Source organism: Parus major, chromosome 5 (genome assembly GCF_001522545.3).
Source record: "Parus major isolate Abel chromosome 5, Parus_major1.1, whole genome shotgun sequence".
Classification (NCBI taxonomy): Eukaryota; Metazoa; Chordata; class Aves; order Passeriformes; family Paridae; genus Parus; species Parus major.
This window is the reverse complement of record NC_031774.1, coordinates 33,531,990-33,552,600: the sequence shown is the minus strand read 5'-3', so window position 1 is coordinate 33,552,600 and position 20,611 is coordinate 33,531,990. Positions and strand designations below refer to the sequence as shown.

At 33.0% G+C, this 20,611-nt stretch overlaps 1 protein-coding gene across 5 annotated transcripts in view; it reads left to right on the top strand.

Annotated features, from left to right (window-relative positions):
• NOVA1 (NOVA alternative splicing regulator 1) overlaps nt 1-20,611 on the top strand; it is a 145,541-nt gene that overhangs the window by 98,141 nt on the left and 26,789 nt on the right. For 4 of the 5 annotated variants that reach the window (XM_015630425.2, XM_015630427.2, XM_033514885.1 and 1 more), the window contains 2 exons: nt 8,912-9,078; nt 18,294-18,365. In XM_015630425.2, coding sequence (XP_015485911.1) covers nt 8,912-9,078; nt 18,294-18,365 — 239 coding nt within the window. The remainder of the gene's footprint in view (nt 1-8,911; nt 9,079-18,293; nt 18,366-20,611) is intronic. The other variant, XM_015630426.2, reaches the window with a different exon arrangement.

Genomic DNA, 20,611 nt, shown 5'->3' with positions numbered 1-20,611 from the left:
TGTTACTGCACAGCAGGTCCATGGAGGAGTATCTGAGCATCAGTAACTTACTCAGATTAATTAGAAATTCCAGCCCATGAGCTGACTCTTGAAAAGTAGCTGTGGAAAAACTCTTATGCCTTGGAGTCCTTTGAGATGCAGATTCCTTCCTTCAATCCAACAATAAAAATAATAAACACATTGAAATCTTGTACCATTTGTATAAACATTAAATTGTTGCATTATTCTTTTGAATAGTTGAAAATACTCACAAAATGACTGGCCTTTAAAAAAGGCTTCTGTCTGGCTCAATCAGTACTGGCAGGAGATCTTTTGTTCACTTCATCTGATTCTCATTGGTACTGAACTTCCCAGGGCCATTATATCTACCTTGGCTATTTTAAAAGTAATTTTGTACAAGAATGAAAATAGTTCAGCAAATATCTGTGAAGCAGGAATTTTTGAGTGCTTAGGAAAAAAGAATGTGTAGCTATAAAAATAGAGAAAGACCAACTGTCATCCAGTGCAAAGAGTTGTGAAAGAGTTCTATTTAGAAACAGTTCTGCCTACATAACATTTTCTACTCCTTTTTATTGTAGATATATTGTATGACAAAATATTTATGAATTTATATAAATCTTCTGGTGGGCAGAAATGAGTGTGAGATTGTTTTTTGAGGAAAATATCTCTTTGTTAAACTTTAGTTTACCTCTTACAGCACCAAAATCATTTTACATAATGCTTTATTCCCACACCCAGGTAATGTTTTCAATGTTGCTTTAATAATTATTATAGCTTTAATAAGAAGAGTAATTCACTATGTTGTGTCTGTCTCTGGAAAACAGTAGAGTTATGTGTGTATGTAGTGAGCCTTTGAGAAGCCATCCATTTTATTTAAACCAATACTTAAAATTCCTTGTATGATTAAGGGTGAGGGTTTCTTTTTGGGATGATTCCATCTAAAGGTAGATGGGATGCACTGTTCATGGACAACCCAGTCTTTCTTAACTGGCTACATTTGACTCAGGGCATAAATTCTAGAAAACTTAATTTGGGGGAGATTAAAGCCATTCATAGAACAACCAGCAGGACATGCTATCGAAGGGTTGCAATCTGACAATCAGGAAGGAGCTAGGAAGACAAAGAAAAATAAGTGTGACATACACTGAATGTTTGAGCAGTAATCAGAAACTCTTCCTATCTTCTTATCATATAAACTCTGAACTAGAGTCTGCTGCTGGAGAGCTATGGATTTAATTAAAAATGCAGTAGCATATAAAATCTACTCTGAGCAGAGTGTGGAGTTACACTAACACTTAGAAATTAAAAAAGAAGGAGCTAGATCGAGAAAGAATGTGGTTTGTGTTGGTGCATGTGTGTTTGCATGGGCCTATTCCAGATGTACGCTATAATAACTATCACAATGGGAGCTCATCCGGGTTTTGACAGAACATTCTGGACTTCTATGTAGGATAATTCTGTGATACAGTTGCTACAGAATGTTTCTTTACGTTTTATTCCTGCCTGGAACTACCTTGTCTCTAATGTTTGCCTTGAGTGCTATAGATAAAGGTGATTTCTTGCAGGAACGTGACTTAATTTAAAAAGCATTCAATAGTAATAAGGATTCTCTCAAAAAATTACGTTCCCCTGATCACTTTCAGTGTTTACCTGCAATATATGGGAAAAAATCCACATGCAGTCACAAATATTTTAGTAGAATTTCTAATCTAAACTTTGATTATGGCTCATTTACCTGAAGTTTGGTATTTGATTCCTATAAATAAATAAATAAATGTCAATGATTGTATTATGTGATTTGATTTCTTGAACAGCTCAGCTTATCTGGGAGGATTTTCCAAAGCTTTTCACAGGCCTTTAAACTATGGAACTTGAGAAATATCTTTAAGGAGAAAAGCTCCCTAGATGATTTCAGCTGCTACCACTCTAAGTTATAAAATGTATCAGTTCCTACAATTTCTCAGAGTATATATTTTACTGTTTAAATGGGTGTTTTTTTTCCCTTTGGTTTGGTAATTGTACGTGTAGGAGGCATTATGAACAAAGGTTCATATTACTATAATGTAGCATAAAAGCAGTAATTGTCAACTGAATATTACTTTGCAGGAAAAAATAGTCTCACATTCTTTTGTTAATAAAAAAATTCATTTCAGATATGTTGAAGAAACATATGCTATTTCTTTTCTTTCAATTCTGTGGTCCCCTTCTAAAAATAAGGTCAGTTATTTTCTTTTCTGCAGCAGATATGGTCTTCTGGTAGTGTTGTGTGCTTGGTTTTTAATGAGTTTGAAAGCTTTATTTATTTGTTTCACATTTTCACCAAATTTCACTACTGGATTTTTAATAAATGTTTACTTTTTTAGATGGCTACTGATAAGGAAAAAATAGTAACTGTGCAATATTCCAGGCACTGACAATCTAAAAAATACATGAATAATCAAATTTTTATATTCTGTTATTAGAAAGTATCATAATGGTGATCCCATTTCCTTTTTTAAAAAAATCAGAAGCATATTGAAGTCCATCAACCATATTACCACTGTTAAGAAAAATCGAAGCAGATTTGTTTTTATTAGCAGAGAATACCATGAAATTTGAGGCTTGTCTTGTAATTTTTTTTAAAAGAGTGAACATGTAAATAGCAATGATTAAATTTAATTTTTTGGTATTTTGTTTAAATTCAGTATGCAATATTCCCATTTTTTATTGTGAATTTTATGATGGACTCAGTTGGGTTTTGTTTGATTAAATAGTAGTTCATTTGTTATAGATAATTTTACAAATAATATATTATGACAATCATTTCCACAAACAAAATTAATAAAAGCACAGTACTTCTGTCCATGGTTTGAGGGCTTTCTTATTCCAATGCTTTTATTTTCCAGAAACATGCTTTCCCAAAGCATAGTTGGAGTATGTTCACTTTCATTGCAGCCATTTGGGCACTAATTTGCACACTTACTTTCTCTGGGAGTGTTTCTCATCTAAGCAACATTCTTACATAAAACTGTAGGAAGAAAAAATCTCTGGCCTTTTCCTTTGGTTTTGGAGACATTTACCACCTTTTGCAGTGGAATCTTTATTTTTGTTTTATGAATAACTCTTAAACAAAGAGAAATAGTTGTAATCCTGTCTCTTACACGTGACAGTATAGAAGTAATTTGTAATTCTTCATCTCTCTTTATGTAACTAAATTTCTGGAAAATCATCATCAAAGCCATAGCTGCTACATAACAAAACAGTTTCTATTCAAGGGATTGTTTGCTTTGTAAGATGACTCGATATCTCTTCTAAACCTTTAGTAATGATGAGATTCTTTTAATTTTCTTACTTTCTCACATGGGAATAATTTGTTTCTTTAGTCATAACTATGGTAAACACAGACTCACGTAATTCAGTCTTGTGACCAAATGACAATGGATTGTAAACTTGTTTTCATATAACTCTGAGTATTCATGCAGAATTTTTAAACTTGACCCATTCCAAGAGCTGAGTTCTAGTGAAAGTTGTCATTCATCCAATCACAGTAAAGCAAAATGGTGTATATGTGCGTGGCTGTTCATGTCACACCCAAAATAATCGCTTTTAACCTGAGTTCAGCAGTCAGGTTCTTCTGAGGACAGTAAGGCTTCCTGTGAACACACCCTTATTTGTGTCAGTGTCCAGTTCCAACAATATTTCATCTGGATGTAAACAAGAACAGAACTTCAATGCCCTAGAATTTCAACCAGCCCTTGTTTCCCCTTCCAGTTTGGGAAGTCTGAGATCATTAAGCTCTGCTTTGGGAAACGCCTTTTTGTCGGTGGGGAATATGGGTACAGACTCTGTGTTAAGACCAGTTAACTCTCTGTTGAGAAACACAGGTAAAAAGGATAGGAGAGAGATAATAATTGAAGAAGGAAACTGTCCAGTTGAGATTTCTGTAACACTTCACATGTCTGTGGGATGTCCTTATGTGTTGCATTTAAAATTGTACATTTTATCATTTGTATGGCAAGGGTTTTTTATATCTGTCAAAGGCCTTGTGAGATACTTCTAATGCATTTGAATAAAAAAAAAAATAATTATTTAATGCCTTTCATTTTCTGAGGCATTATGCAACTGTGCAGTGGAAAAGTTATATCCAAGAAAGAGTTTATCAGAATGTCATGTTAAGCAAGTTGCTGACAATAATTTGTTTGCTTGGGAATAGTGTCAGAGCACAGTCTTATATTACCAAAGGTTTGCAAGATCAGTTTTTGGCTGAATCAGTCTGTGTGGCATTCTATAGAATCCTGCTCTAACAGCCAGTTGATTGTGGGTCACAAAAATGCATGTGTGGGACATTGGGTTTAGTAGAGTGCTGTACTGGGAGTCGTCAAACCAAAGGTTTAATGTAAACAAGCAGATGAGAGACTGTAGTGCAGCTCTCAGTTAAGGTTTTAGCTTTGGCTTCTCTCACAGGTTCTCCCTTTTAGTATCAAACAAATTGGCATGGTACACTGGAAAAATACAAGAAGAATTAATTAGTGGATGCATTGGGATTACCCTGGGCTGTTAATGTGCTTTTTAGGTTTTCAGATTCTCTTTAAGACTGACGTAAAAGCCCAGTGTAAAGTTTACAGTCATATAAATGCCAGAGATTTCTGAAAGGTACCGTGCATTCTCAAACCATTTCAGCTGAGAAATGCTTCTTATTTTCCAAAAATACAGAAGCACATCGAACATTTAGTGAGCATTTTTGTGAGTACAGAACTCCTACACATTGAATCAGAGTCTCTAAGTAAGTTTTTTTTAATTTTAGTGGTAACCATGTATAGATAGATGTTCACCAGTTAAGTACAGAAATACAAACATCAAAAGCATCAGGATTGTTTATACTGTTGCATCTCCTGCCATTTATTCTAATAGTTGCTTTAAAATCATTTAAGAGTATCAGTTGCCCAATAAGTAAACAATATTCTCAGAGAAAATCATGGTCTGTTGTTTGGGAGTGCATGAAAAAATTTACATGGTGGATATTTGCCAGAAGTAAAATTTTGGATAGTTACATGAGGTAGGAGGAAAAATGAGTTCTTAAAATAAAGTTATTGCAAGCCTGTTTATGCTTTAGTCCTAATTTATTAGAAATCAAAAGGTTTATTTGTTTAGTTTCCTGTAAATTTTCTGATGCCTGGTAGTGGTTTCACTTTTCCCTCTCCGATGGAACTGTAGAGAAAAAAGAAATAATCTATATAATGCTGTTAAAAAAAGGGCCCCAAAAATGTCCCCCCCCCACCCAGTAAACGGAACTAAATAAACTAAAAGAAAAAAATAAATAAAGGTTTCCTTTTTTCTCTAATGGTTTTACACATAAATTTACTGGTGAAAGAAAAACAGAGAGGGATTTTTTTTGTGCAATTAGATTCTGTCTCTTATTTGATAAGAAAAAGCTAAAACCCACACATGCCAATTAAATTTGGGTTCTAACATAAGGGGAAAGAAATGACACTGCACTTGCTGAAAAGTATTTGAGTTTCCTCAGAAAAAAATAAACATTAAATGATTGTAGAAACATTAGCAGCATGTTTTTAGGTTTTTTTTTCCAGTTTATAGCCACATGCAAATTTCTACTATGGAATTTGTTATTATTGAACAGACATAAAAACATTTTTTCTGGGTTTATTTAATTTTCAGGGATGATAATCACCTATTCTACATTTGGCCATTATCTATGGCAAAATTATTCTTCTCTTGTATATGTTTTGTGTCTTCATCTTTAAAAGGCAGCATACAATACATGACCCTAGCACCTAATTGAATTGTAACTTTTGAAAAAAGGATAATTTTATACTGAATGAATGAGGGCAGTGATTTTTGGTAATTTTGGTAATTTGATTTTCTTTGTCAGCTATTTCAAAAATTAGATCTGTATTTTAAATACATATTTCAAAAATCATATGACAAAAGTGTATATATAGATGGCTGAGCTTTTCTTCACAGAAATGTGAAAAAAAGAATTGGATAAAACTGTTAACTGGAAATTATAAGCAATCTTTAGTTCATACACTAATGGAGCCTAAAAGCTCTTAAAATGACAGAAATTTCACCAGTGTTAGTGATTCATAGTTTTATTTTTGCTGTACACGTTGGTCATGTAGCTGGCAGTTTTTCTTTTGCATAATTCTTATAAATTATTGTACTCTAGTATCTGAGTGAAAATCTATTACAGTTGTAAAGGAATATGACAACATTGCTTCAAAAAGATTAAGATAATTTAAAACTGTATAGGTGTACAATTTCTCCACATTTTAATTATTTTTTTTTGTGCACATGACTATCAAAGAAGTGTGCAATTTAAAACTTTAACTCTCTGTGAGATGTGTTGTTGCAGAATTTTATTTTTTCACGGAACAGTGATTTCTGCTACTACATTCTAGTTTATACACACTGAAATATGTACCATGTTGGGTCTGGAGTATGACATAGGGCATATTATCATCATTATTATTTTGCCACGCCTCCTAAAATAACAGATTGTAAAATACCCTTCAGTCACTTAGTGTCAAGTCTAAGGAAATTCCTATTTAGCATTGCCTGTTTTCCATTCAAGTGTTTTGACAGAAGTCATCCCTGTTAAGTGCTCTCTGAGTGAGGCTGGTGGCTCGCAGTAAGCTGATCTGTGTTTTGTTTCAGTGTGTTGTCTGCTGACCTAGAGAACACTTGCATTAGCTGCATTGATCAGTGCACCTCACGTCTCATCACTTAGGAGACAATTAATACTACCTTGTAAAGACTCCCCAGAGCATTTTCCTTGAGCTGGGTTGCTTTACACAGAAACCACAGGCCATGTTTGCAAAAGGGGAGGGAGCCAAGCAGGAAAAAGAAAAAAGACATTAAGAAAGCTTGGTCTAGGAACTAAGTTTCATTTGCTATGGTGACTTTCACTCAGTCGAATTCCCTTTTCTGATAGAGCCTTTGGAAAAGAAAATTAGTTGTATTTTGAAGCTGATTTGTTGAAAAGATGCTGTAAGTGGTCACAAAAATATTTTAGAAAGCTTCCTCTTGAGAAATATGCATTTGATTGGGAGACTTTTATAACTTGCAGTTCAGAGTGTAAACATTCTAATCTTGTATTTTATGTCAAGGATTAACAATCTGACATATTTTGAAATATCGGTTGACATGTTTTAATCCTAATTTTAGTTATTTTTGAAGAATATATTTTGATGGACAAAAAGAAAAGTGTGTTTTTCTTATTCTGTATTTTTTGCTGTACTACGTCTACCAGTGTTGAATTTCAGTATTGCCCGATACTTAAGATAAAAATCAGATTCTAAGTATATGTGAATACATTATCTTAAGAGCAGGTAAGGCTCTTAGTGTGCTCCTTCATCTTTAGGTAGTAAAATATTTAATATTAGAGATCATCCACAGAAGCAGGTCAAGAGCATTAACTAATAAAACACAATTTTTGGGGTTTTTTTGAAATTCCTAAAGTTACTATACTATTCTCTGTTAAAGTCTATGTTGCACTCTTGTAAGGGACATATTTTAAGATGGTAAAAGCAGATTATATAAATATAAAATGATAGGAAGGGAATTTTATGGAGTAGGTTGCTTTCCACTCTGGTACGTTTATCTATGGGATTCCATGCAGGCTGTACATTGGAAATGAGGGCAACAAACATGTGGTGAACTTCAGAAATTGTTGCAAACTTGTTAGTATTTGCCACATTATGACATTGTCATTTTCACTTTCTTAGGGAGGGTGAATGAATTTCATGTGAGAAAAGATTAATTTGTGACCTTATCAATTGTATTTACTAGGAATATATCAATGAAAAAAAAAAAAGTCATATTTTTTTTTGTTCTAATTCTAAGGCTCAGATTTGTTAATTTGCTCTCCTCTCCATAGTCTTGATGCAAAATATTCACTGACATTGAATAGAGATATCTGTCTTATCTTTGCAACACAATCAATATTATGGCGTTGCTATATTTTTAAGAATACACTAATATCTTGATAGTTCCTGTTATAATTGTCTTCTGTTAGTAGAACTATCTACTGGTATTTTAAAACAACAGTGAGGTGATGAATATCAAAAAATTGTGTATGTTGGAAATGTAAAGAATATGTTTTTGAAAGTATGTATTATGTGAAATTTTAAAGCAGTTTTCTTGAATATGTAGGTTGTCTTATGTTGGTATTCCTGAAATTGGAAACTACAATATTCCCTTTTAAGTTACCTTTGGGTTCTTGGGGGTTTGCGGAGATTTTTTTCCAACTCCTGTCAAATCCTGCTTTTCAAATCAAAACTGAATATTTTGGAACCTATTTAAGTTTTTTGATATGTGGAATACAAAACATGAATTGTTTCAGTCAAGTGTCATACTCTTATCCTTAATATTGATACTGGGGGGTTTTATATTATTTTTTTAGTGAAGATATATCAAACTGTAACCCCATATGTAAAACAGTCCTTTTTTGTCATACAGTAATGCCATATAAAATCATCTAAAATCAGTCTCATTAAAATCATTAAAATTAAAAATCAAGGAAGAATTTTTCCACAGTTCTGCATCCTGCTTTAGCCATCCTGTAGATGTTTTCAAATAAGAAATGTTTTCAAATAAGAACTGTGCATAAACCGGTGTTGACTTTTTGTAGCACAAACAGAAAAATTTCATTTTGGAAGAAGGTTATGAGTATTCTGACTGATGTTATCCAGGCTGGCTTGGAAGGTTTGTGATTGTGGGATCTACACCAATAGGGGTTGTTCAAAATATCTTCACATCATCAGTATGTTATCTTTCAGGAATCTCTCTTGTGTACTTTTAGGGAGCTGTTGCTCATTGGTTTTGCAACATTGCCATCTTTGTGCCCGAATTGAAGCGGTTTGTGGGATCTTGAAGAATCCACATAACTCAGATGGACTTTTGGTATCTGCAGGTACTACAGAGCGGGTGTGTCTGATCCAGGGAACAGTGGAAGCACTAAATGCAGTTCATGGCTTCATTGCAGAGAAGATTCGAGAAATGCCTCAGAATGTGGCCAAGACAGAGCCTGTCAGCATTCTACAGCCTCAGACCACTGTTAATCCAGACCGCATCAAACAAGTGAGTTTTTGGTTGGGAATAGAGAGTCACAGCAGCTCCTTAGAAGTCTTAAAACTTTAGTGCTGGAAGGGGTAAACATAAGATGTTCTTTAAGAAAATGTTATCGTAGACTTTAGTAACTTGCTGGTACTCTTTTTCCTTGTATTTACATGTTCTGTGTTTCTCAGCAGTTCTTTTAGACAGTGTTTTATAAATTCCAATGCCATGCTCTAATGTGTTTCTTTCATAAACTTTTCTTTACTGTATAAGGTGATAATAGACCTCTAGGTCTTAGTTAAAGATTGCTGAATTTTAATCTTAAATGGTGAACCCTATGTAAATCTAAAGTGTTACTAAAATCACAGATTAACTGAATGTTCTCTACGTTTATGTATATAAATAAAAGAAAAAAGTAACTTTTTTTTTTAGACCCTAAATTAGATGATTTAAAATTTTACTTGTAAGAACTTGAAAACATAAGGATAATTTACTTGGGAAGTTTTTTACAATTTCATTTTGTGTTGTTTTTGGCATCTTTTTGCCTGTTTTTTTTTACTGGCTTCATTCAAAATCTTTGGGTACTGCAAAAACTATTTGCAAGCTATTATTGCCCTAGTTCTTTATTCTTTGGTTTTCCATACAAATTTTAATTTTAAAGAATTTGCTCTGTAAGGAGAATGGGAAATACACATCATATAGAATTTAAAGTTCTTTTCCATTGTACTGAATAAGAAAAGAATGAAGAAAGGAATGAGTGAACATTAGTAAAATTTTGTCTTGTGTCTGTCCTGTAGAGGATAGATTTTAATTTCTCACCTATCCTATGTGGGAAAAGATTGTTTTGTCCTACACTACCAAGATTCAGTTTCCTATAATTAACTGTGTGCAATTATTTTACTTTGTATACAGTGACGTACACAGAATGCTTATATAAAGATGTTTTTCAGCAGGATAAGTCTGCAAAAGACTTATTTAGATGGATAAAACTGTGCATAAACAATTTCTATGATTTCTAATATTTACTACTATTTATTTTTTCTGTATCCAATAATTTTACATACAAATTACTCTAGTTAATTTATAAGAAAATACTAAAAGAAATCCCACAATTTTATAGGATTAGTTTCTCAATTATTAGACATGAAAATGATTATGCCTGAAAGAGAGGGAAAAATCTGAAATTGATCTATATTTTGAGTGGCTTTTCTGATGATAAAATATTGGCTTTTATGCCAATATTTCTTAATCCGGTGGGAAATGAGTGTTCTGTATTATAATATAAAAGTGGTTTTCCCCTTTTGAATTGAAATGAAGCTAGATTTTTAGGTAAGTCAGTAAGAACCTGAGAAACTAGATTACAGAGCTCTTTAGTGTAATGCCTAAATAATTACTCTCTCGTGTCTGAAGATGATATAACTTGTTGTCCACACTATTTCTTCAGAAAATGTATTTGAAAAATTGTTGAGGTTGTTTTTCTTTTATTTTGGGGGTTTGTTTTTTGCTTGCTTGGTTGGTTTGATTTGTTTGTTTTCGGTTTTTTTTTAGTTATTGCTGGTTTTTTGTTATTTTTTTAATTTTTAATTTTTTTCCTCTTTTTTGAGAGTTTGGTTTGGGGTTTGTTGGTTTGAAATGTTAAGTTCAATTAAATTCTGGAGGGATGGATTAGTGAATGCAGTCACTGCTAATGAAGTTAAGACAGACTAAAGTACAATGTATACTAGCTCTGCATCTTAAAATATAAATACATTACTTGTATACATGCAGGTACATAATATAACTTCAAATATTTGTGGATATGCATGTGCATATGTTAAACAATTTTAACCACAATGAATTGTTTAAATTCTCTTTTAATGAGGCAATATCTGTTCATCATAAATTAATACACTATAAATATTGACTGAATCTAAAATTGACTCAAACCTAAAATCCATTATTTTCGCCAAGGCATGAAATTATTATCTTAGTTCTTAGGTGGAATTTGAAGTTAATTAATCTGTCCTTCAGTGTCAGAGTATACTGTACCTTAATGAAAGATACTATGCCTTAATTTAAAAATTTAAGAGAATAATATTTTATAACAGGTTGTTCTTGTTTAGAACTCAAGTGTTATTTTCTTGAGTGCACAAATATCACAATTTTATTAAAATTATTAGTAAAATTTTTAATACTAGTAATTTTGATTTTTTTTTTAATAAGCCTTATTATTTGTAACTTTTTTTACACAAAAATTTACGTGGCTCTTCCTGTCTTAGAATGTTGCCCAAGAACATTGGCACACAAAGTATTACACTTCAGATTGAAGTTAATTTAAAGTTGATTTGAAATAATAAATTTTACCTTCATTTAGGGACTCTGAAAATGTTTCAGTCAAAAAGAAGATACAGTTCTCTCCCCATGAATAAAGACATCAGTAATTGAAGTCTATAAGAGCATGCACCTCTCATTTCTCTATTAGAATTTCTCTGTCTTGGGCTTCTTTATCAACACTCACCCTAGGGAAGGGAGCTAGGAAGGAAAATTTCTGGCTATAGATTCAATGATGAAAGGCAGTAGGTAAAGCCTACTGTGCTGACCACTTGAATTTCAGCCCTTTCTGTCTTCAAGAAAGGCATGGGACACAGGGAGGCTGACTCTGGCCTGGCATCTCTCCTTACCAATGGAAATCACTATCTGAACATTATCCCTTTAACTTCAGCTTTTTCAGCTGCAGAAATTTGAAAGCAAATCTGTGTGCTTCCTTTTGAGACTTCTTCAGTGTGTTTTTTTGTCTCTCTGAATCCTTTGGACTTATTAGTAGATACCATGGAGTTCTTTCCTCCAAGTAGGTCTGATAGATGCTTAATTGACAAATGTTTGTATCTTTTATATCTACACAACACAGACAATCTCCATGGGTGTCAGACATCTGCTATTTCTAAGTATCATTCAACAATAAGCAACTGGTTCCTATGCCCATTTTCTTCCCAGAAACTGCTATGAGCATTTAGCCTCCTTTTTCTCTCTTTATTAATTAGAGTGTCATACAAACTCCTTCAAACCATATCATAACTCACAGGAACAAAAAAATGTTTTCATAAGAGATCAAGAGCCTGAGCAGTTTAGTCTTTGTAATCAGCATCCAAAGCTTTAAATTTCACCTCTAAGTTAATAGCAACTCTTATGAACATTGGAAAAGGCTGCTTAAATTGGTTTTATCACCTACTTCAGAAATTATTACAACTTTTTTGTGGGCTAGTTGAATTTTCCTTCCAGCTTTCAGGTGCAGCAGGTAGCCACACCTGTATGGTGTAGCAGCCTGTCTAGGAAGCACATGGAAACAGAGATGCTCATTGCTGAACTGTGCATTTTATGGAAGGAAAAAGGACCTATCTTAAAGATAACTCTGCTTCCAGCAGGAGTTTGCACTGTTTGGCCTTCTGAGATCCCTTCCTACCTGAATGATTCTTTGATTCTATGAAATGTTTAGGTCTTTTAAAACATAGAAAAGGATTTAGAATTTCCTCCTTGTAAATCTAGATTAAAACTATCACATATAGAACTTCCAATTAAAGCTTTCATTGGAGCCAGTTTCACTTCAGCTTTTTCAGTAGATAATTAATGTCTCATGACACGTCTCAAAAAACTTCTGTTTATTAATCATGGTCCCGGTTATTTTACGCAAATTCTGCAAAAGTTTATTTCTGAACTCAAATTTGTAATTTCATGTTCATCTATTGAAAACTGCTTTTATTCCAGAAGTATTGATCAACAACAAAACAGAAAATTTAATCATTTTTAAATAAGAACTTTTGCTTTCAAATGCCCATATAGAACCTGAGTTTAAGAATACGCAGCTGAAAATATTAGCTTAAATGGAGGAGGGGGTTATTGATTTGGATTATGAGTTCTTCAGGCTATAAAGGCTCAGTAGACTTCATAGAATCATGGAGTGGTTTTAGTTGGAAGGCAAATTAAAGATGATCTCAATCAATCCCCTGTGCCAAGAACACCTTTCACTAGATCAGGTTGCCTCATCCAACCTGGCCTTGAACATTTCCAATATGGATCATCCACAGCTTCTCTGGTCAACCTCTTCTAGTGCCTCACCACCATCACAGTAAGGTTTGCCCCTAATATTTAATCTAGATCTACCTGTTCCAATTTAAAAACCTTATCCCTTGTCCAGTCACTGCTCTATCCAATAAAAAGGCTGTCCCAATCTTTCCCTCCTTAAGTGATGAAAGGTCTTCTATAAGGTCTCCAAGAAGCTTTCCTGTCTCTAGGATAAACAGTGCCATCTTTATAGGAGAGGTGCTGCAGTCACTGTTTGCCTTTGTGGTCCTATTCTGGATCTTCTCCAGTGAGTCCATGTCTCTCTATCCTGAGAGCCTCAGAGGTGGGTGCAGCACTGCAGGTGGAGTCTCACTAGAGCAGAGGGACAGAACCACCTCTCATCCTCCCAGACACACTTCTTCTGGTGCAGCCTAGGGTGCGGTTTGCTTTCTGCCTGCATGTGCACATTGCAGGATTGCATTCAGTTTTTAATCCACCCATACTCTCAGATTCTTCCTTCCTTAAGGAACTTTCAACAGTTTCTTAAAATGCCTATCCCTTCTGAGAAGCCTTTCTTTTCTTTATCATCCATTGAAGACAAAAGTCTGTCACCTAGATGAATCCTATTAAACTGTAGAATATGAGAAAATTACGTTTTCATTTAAACAAAAAATAAGTAGCTTCATAGGTCACAGCATCTTTTCATCTAGTTAAAAAACTTCTCATAAACCTTTTTCGCTTGTGAACATAAGTGAAAAATCACACCAGTTATCATTCTGCAATGTATAGTAAATTAAAAAGCAAATTATTAATCCTTGGTTATGTCTTTGTCCAAGTTCTCTTTTTTTGAAATGTGTTATATTTATACAGTCATCTCCAAGATAAGAATCTTCTGCCAGAGTTACAGATTAAAGGAGATCACAGCAGATGTGAAGAAGACTGTTTAGAAAAGCAAGCAGTCTCTTAAGAAAGGCTTATCTCTGATAGTGCTGAAAGTCTCTTAAGTCAGTCTTTAGGTTGTTCAGAACAGGGGGGCCTTGCAGTGCTCTCTGTTTCTCATTTTAACTGCAGAAAGTATTAAACTGTTTAATACATTTTTTTTCAAAGATGACACCTTTTCTTGAAGTGCATTAAAATATTGACTTAAGCAAATTGGTTTTATCACACTAATTTCAGTGATTAAAAGCACCAATATTAATATATGCAGGACTGAAACTCAGTATTAGGTTAGTCTTAATAGTTATTTATTGCAGGTAATGTTATTACCAATATCTCCTTTGTTTGGCAAGCTCTGTAGTGAGAAACTAGAAATTGGTGAGCTGTAAATACACTCTCACCTTCACATTTAAATTGTTTTTCTATGCTTGCACATTTCTGTAGCCCTGTTTCAAATAATATTTCATTTTCTGTTGTTTCTTTCTAGTCCTAAATATATACACTAGTAAGTACTGAGAATTAAGATAATTGTCTCAGTACAGTTTTATTATTTATTACCCATGGTGTAAGTATTGAAATTCTTTAGTGTAAATATGTACATAAGGGTGTCATTGTAATCAAAAGAGGACTCAGAGACCTTCTGAAACAGCATGCAGATGGACTGTATGTACTCTCTACCACCACAGTACAGCTATATCTTCACTCTCTTAATGAAAAAATATCAGGAATGGAAGTGTGATGGTTTGACCATATTTCTGCACACCCCTTAGTGTGTTGAGCTCCCCGAGAGAAGTGTCTCACAGTATAGTCAACCTTTGAGCACAAGAAAGTAGTGGTATTTTCTTGGACTTTCAGAAGATAGTAGAACTCAAACATGACTAAAAAAGAATTTTATTTCTAAAATTAGGCTCCTTTTTAAACACTTAAAATTTGTATTCTCAAATTCCCCTTCTAGAAGTGTAAAGCTGGAACAAGCAACACACTCTAACCTGTAGCTCATTAATTATCTCTTAAGTAGTATGAAAGGTAATAGTATTTAAGAAAACAGAGAAGTTTAATTTCATCATGGCTTAGATTACACTGTTCAAGAAACACCTTAAAAAACACTCTGAAAGACTTAGAAGAGGCATGTGGTAGAAATTCTAACTTTCTTTTTTCTACCACGTTGGCAGTAGTCAACTTGCAATTTCAGGAAATCTTCAGTTACACTATGGGAGCAGCAGACTCAGAAATTGAAACTTGTATATTCATCTTATGATTTCTAATCTCTTTATACATCTCGTTGTCAGAAATCTAATAACTACTCAATTCGAGCGTTTGCATAACGCAAAAGATTTGCCAATTTAAAAACAAAACCCCAAAATATTCTATGCTGCATAGTAAGTCAGAATACTGAGTTCTATCCAACTTGCTTTAAGAAGCAATTTTGCTGAAAAGTTTTTGCAAAGCAATTGAGACTGTATAATAACTTACCAGCCAGTGAAAATTCAATACAAACTCCAAATGCCTGTTTCTGGTGGAATTTTTATGTTTGAAAAATCGCTTTGTGTTACATTGATATGAAAGAAATAAATAGGTGTATCTTCAGAATTATATAGACATATGAAAAGAGATTAATTTTTACAAAACACTGTCAATTATTATATATATATATGAGCATGTATACATATATATATGAAAAAATAAAAGTAGTTATGTCAGTAAACAATGCAAGAGAGATCAAACCTCAAATACAAACAACCTGATATATGAAGAAAAAAAGCACCAAAAACACAAGACAAAAAAATATTTTCAGTATTTACCCATTTATTTTGGAATAAAAGGTGTTTTTCACAGTTGATAATACAGCCTTTGCTTTTAAATTTATTAATCTCTTTTTTTTTCTGTTGTATTTTAAACAGGCTTTTGATAAAATAAATAACAAAATGCTTCTACTTGATAGATGTTATAGTTCAGCAGCCACCTGAATGATTATCGTCACTCCTTTTTTCATCATGGCCATATATTTCTGTGCTATAGAAAGGCTGATATGAATTGAAATCTGAGATGTTTCCAGTTTCTTAAATCACCTGTGGTATCAGTGATTTCCATTATCCAGTGTTGAAGTGTTCTACATATTTTGCTATAAATCCAATAGTTAGGTTTGATAACATCTGTGAAGAACAAACTATTTTTCCTTTTAATAAGCAACCTAGCATACCAAAACAACATACAGTGCCATATGCCCTAGTTTGCAGTGGTGTTGTTAACACAGACTATCAGTTTTCAGAAATATTTTTGTCAAAATAGATTAGAAAATTTTTCTTTTTTCTTTTGGGGATTTCAGGAGGGAAGTTTAAAACCTCGCTATAATAAAGGAAAGCTATTGGGACAATAAACAATTCTCCATTCTTTTTGGTTGGGTTGTTTTTGTTTTTGTTTTGGGTTGGGCTTTTTTTGTATTTTTTTCCTGTTTAGCCTTAAATTATAAAAATAAGTTCCTTGCAATTTCAGACTTTGGTAAGAGAAATGCTGCATCATCTCACTAAAATCAGAAGTATAATTGTATAGCTGAACAAGATTAGCCATATTGTGTACTATTGTGGAATCAGACACATCTTTTGCTAAATAATTCTTGCCCCTCACGACCGGACCCCTCGTGATGGTCCCATGTTTGGTACATAAAGACATGGGAGAATCCTTTATAATTGCCTTGATTTTTGCAATGCCTAGTGCCTGCTGACCAACAGCAGTTTGCCAAGCTACGTATTTTTTACAGTGTCCTGTACATGATACATCGTGAAAGAGTCCCAGTTGATGCTTAAGCTGTTTTTGTTTTTACTGTTTTACAATGAGTTACAAGTTGGAAGCACAAAATAGGGAGCTATTTCTTAAGGTTTGATTTTTCCTGTTTTGACTGCCTGTTTATGTACAAACTATGAAAAATGGATCTTCATACTGTTTAACATACATCTAAAATATTTGTGTGTGCATATGTACAAGCCCATATTTTGCTAATACACAACTTTATGCATTCACAGTGTCCCAGCTTTCTCATATGCATTAAGAGTTTTAGTGCAAAAGTATGTATACCTATTTTATGAGGGACTGTCAATGATTGTAAGTAACAGAACTGCTGAAAGTGTGAAATTTTGCTTTATTTATTTCTAAATAGTTTTGGTTAGTAACTATATGAGCATATGATAAATTCCATTGTATCGCACTTTAACACTTATTTCTTGACATAAAAATAGTGTAATTTTTTATATTTTATAATCTTTATATATTGCAAAGATGTCAAAAACATGCTTTGAATAAGTATTGTATGTTATGTTTTGAAAATTGGAATTTTACTTTTTTACTACATTTATAAAAAGAAAAGAAGAGTTTTTCTGTCACGATCTAATACTTTTAAAGGAGAAATGTGTATATAAAATTTTTAAACAGAGCAGTGCTTTTTTAATATGTTCAAGAATTAATGTTAAGCATTTGTATATTATTTAGAAAAGATGATCAATAAATATGACTCTTAATTCTTTTTTGTGTTTATTTTGAACACAGAACTATAATAAGCTATTGACCTTTGCTCAACTAAACGAACGTTTTTAACACTAATCATAAATATTTTGTAGTTATTTGTTATGAAGGTATTAGCTGCATGTTCATCCATCATGAGATTGATGCTTACATTTTTTCACCTGCTTCTAGATTAAAAAAGATCAAAGAATATTTTTAGCAGTTAGAATATTGCCAAAAACTCGGTAGCTTCAGCGTAACTGTTGTAAGGTATGGAACACAGTTTGCTGGCTGTAAGTCCTTGCTGTAGAATGGTGCTTTATAAAGTGCCAGAGTAAATGTCTCTTAACTTCTTTCAGACATTGGCCCTGTTTGTTTCGTAGACTGATAACTGTTTCTAATGTGCTCATTGAACTTGCTGGAATTTTTGTTTACTTATAGTCTTCATTTTCCCCAAGAGGAGGAGAGAGGAAAGAATATATTCCTCATGTGGTCAGCATATTTTTGAGTATTTATGTGAGTTCACCATCTTGATTTCAAGTCATGAATTTGTTTTTACATGCATAAGCATGCATATTTACATGCATTATTTATCCAATTGACTTTAAATTCCATTAAGTTCCAATGAGTAGGAGAAAGATTTTTGTCTTAGGCATTTTTTATTTCTTTTAATTTTCTAGTTATGTTATTTTGTTGGTTTATTTATTTTTTTAACTGTTCAGTCTAAGGCTTGTAAAGGTTGATTTGCTCCTGAACTGCTTTGTTCCCAGACATTGCCATCTTCCCCAACTACCACCAAGTCCTCTCCATCTGATCCCATGACCACCTCCAGAGCCAATCAGGTACAGTATCATCCTACCATCTACACCATACTTTTCACGGGTGACAGCTTGCAAACTGGAGAAAAAGATATGGTGGGTTAAGGATTTATTCGTTCATTCACATATATACACCCATAACCATAGATATCTAACTCTTGTTAGAAATTGGTAAAGTAAATGGAAAATATTTTGCTTCTTTTAATTTATTTTGGTGGGCTTCGTTAAATTCGCTGATGAAAAGCAAAGTATCTTAAAATAGTTGTTGGTTTGGTTTTTTTTTCCATTTGATAAATTGCAAGGATACAAAACCGGTGTGTTTGTAGATAGAGTAACTCTTGGTTTATATATGTTTGTGTATATATGCACACACGTATTTGCTTCCTGGATCAGTTTTAAATTATAATAGAATTACCCCTAAACCCATGCTTAAATAGCTGGAATTCGACCCAGGAATGGCAAACAGACTTCTTGATTGCAGAATTTTGAAATATGTTTGTGGACAGTAACATAGGGGCATTATTTAAATATAAAAGTACTTTAAATGAAAATTTATTGATGAAGAATGAAGTTAAATTAAATCTCTCTAAAAACATGCTAAACACATTTAAGTAAGTTTAATTCATATCACATTTTTAAATGCATAAACTGTCCTTTTAACAGCATGTTAATTATACTAATTTATTTTTATTTTAACTGGAAAAGTTTATGTCCAGTTGATTGTGTCCACAAATTATCATATTATCTTTGTCTTCCCTATGAAAATTGTAAAAATTGCTACATACCATGCTTTTCAGAATTTATTCATGCTTAAAAAATATCTTATTTATTTTTGATGTACTGTTAAACTTAGTGTACTTTGTGTTCAAATAATGTAAGTATTTAGTATATGCTAAGAGTTCCCACAGTCTGTTTCAGTTAGCTGAATGTTGCTATCAGATCTTGCATAAATAACATCAAATATGAGAAAAGTTTCCTTCACAATTTCCCCTGGAAGTTAACGCTGTTATTAATTACTGATTTTCTGATTTTTTTTTTAACTGCTTAGAGCTTGCTGGTGTATGGACAAACAATTTCACATGAACGGAAGCACATTAAAGCATTATACCTTTGATCAACACATGACATTTATTGCAGGGGGTTTCAAATACAGAAAGTAATGGAATTTAGAAAGGAAGTGTACAGATAGAGGAACTACTAAGAGAAATATAGGTTGTGATATCCTTGACTTCAATTTGAAAGCCTTCTCCATCAGCCTGCTTCCATTCCAGCAACAGTTACTTGGCTTCATCATCATTAAATGACAAAGATAAAATCTTTGCCGACAGCTAGGGATGTTTTATGAGCTCTATTCAGCTTTTATTCTCTCTCTCTTAATTTTAGTATTTTGTTTATTTTATTAGAAGGTTTTGAAAATGGGTGCAGAGGTTGTTTTTTAAAGGGTTCTTACTATTTTTTCTTTCCTTTCACACTTTTTTTTTTCTTTTTTATTATAAATATATCCTGATCCTTTTTTATTATAAATATATCCTTATTTAGAGAAAAAGGAAGAAGTGCTTTTATTTACAGGATAAACAATTTGGGCATGTTAATTAGCATAAGAGAAGCACCTATGGTCTGTGAATTTTATGTTATCAGAATTATAGTGTAGTGTATAAACTTTTAATGACTTTTCAATAGCTCAAAATACTTATGTTTATAGAAAGTTGTTCTATGAGAATATTGTTAAGTAATATAGCTAAATTCACAAGCTAAGTGACGTGTATGCTTTGTGTCCTGTCTATATCACAAATTACATATTTTAATGCATTTTATTCATAACCTGTGTTCAATTCAGTTTTCCTACAAGCAATCAAGACCTTTTTTGAACAGCATCAGTACTGTATATATGAAGAAGAGTAATGAGTTCCTTAATTGACTTTTGGAACCGCTTTTATTATTAACTATTGAAACTCATACAGGTTTATGATTATTTTATCCCTTCTGATATTTTCTAGTGATTTCTAGCCATTCCAGCAGGAAGCACAAAGCACATGATAAGGCAATTAAGGCCTTTCTGTTCATTCTGGTGATAGGTGACATCACTGGCCATTGTTCCCAGGCTGTAGTGGTGATTAGCATTCCACACCAGTGTATCCACAAGTATCTGCACTGCGGCTGTCACATGGGAACAGGTTCCAACACAACAACCTCAAACCTGTCGGTAGCCATGTAAACACCCAACAGGACAGCATTAGAGAACAACAATAAATGTTTGTTTTGGTATATGG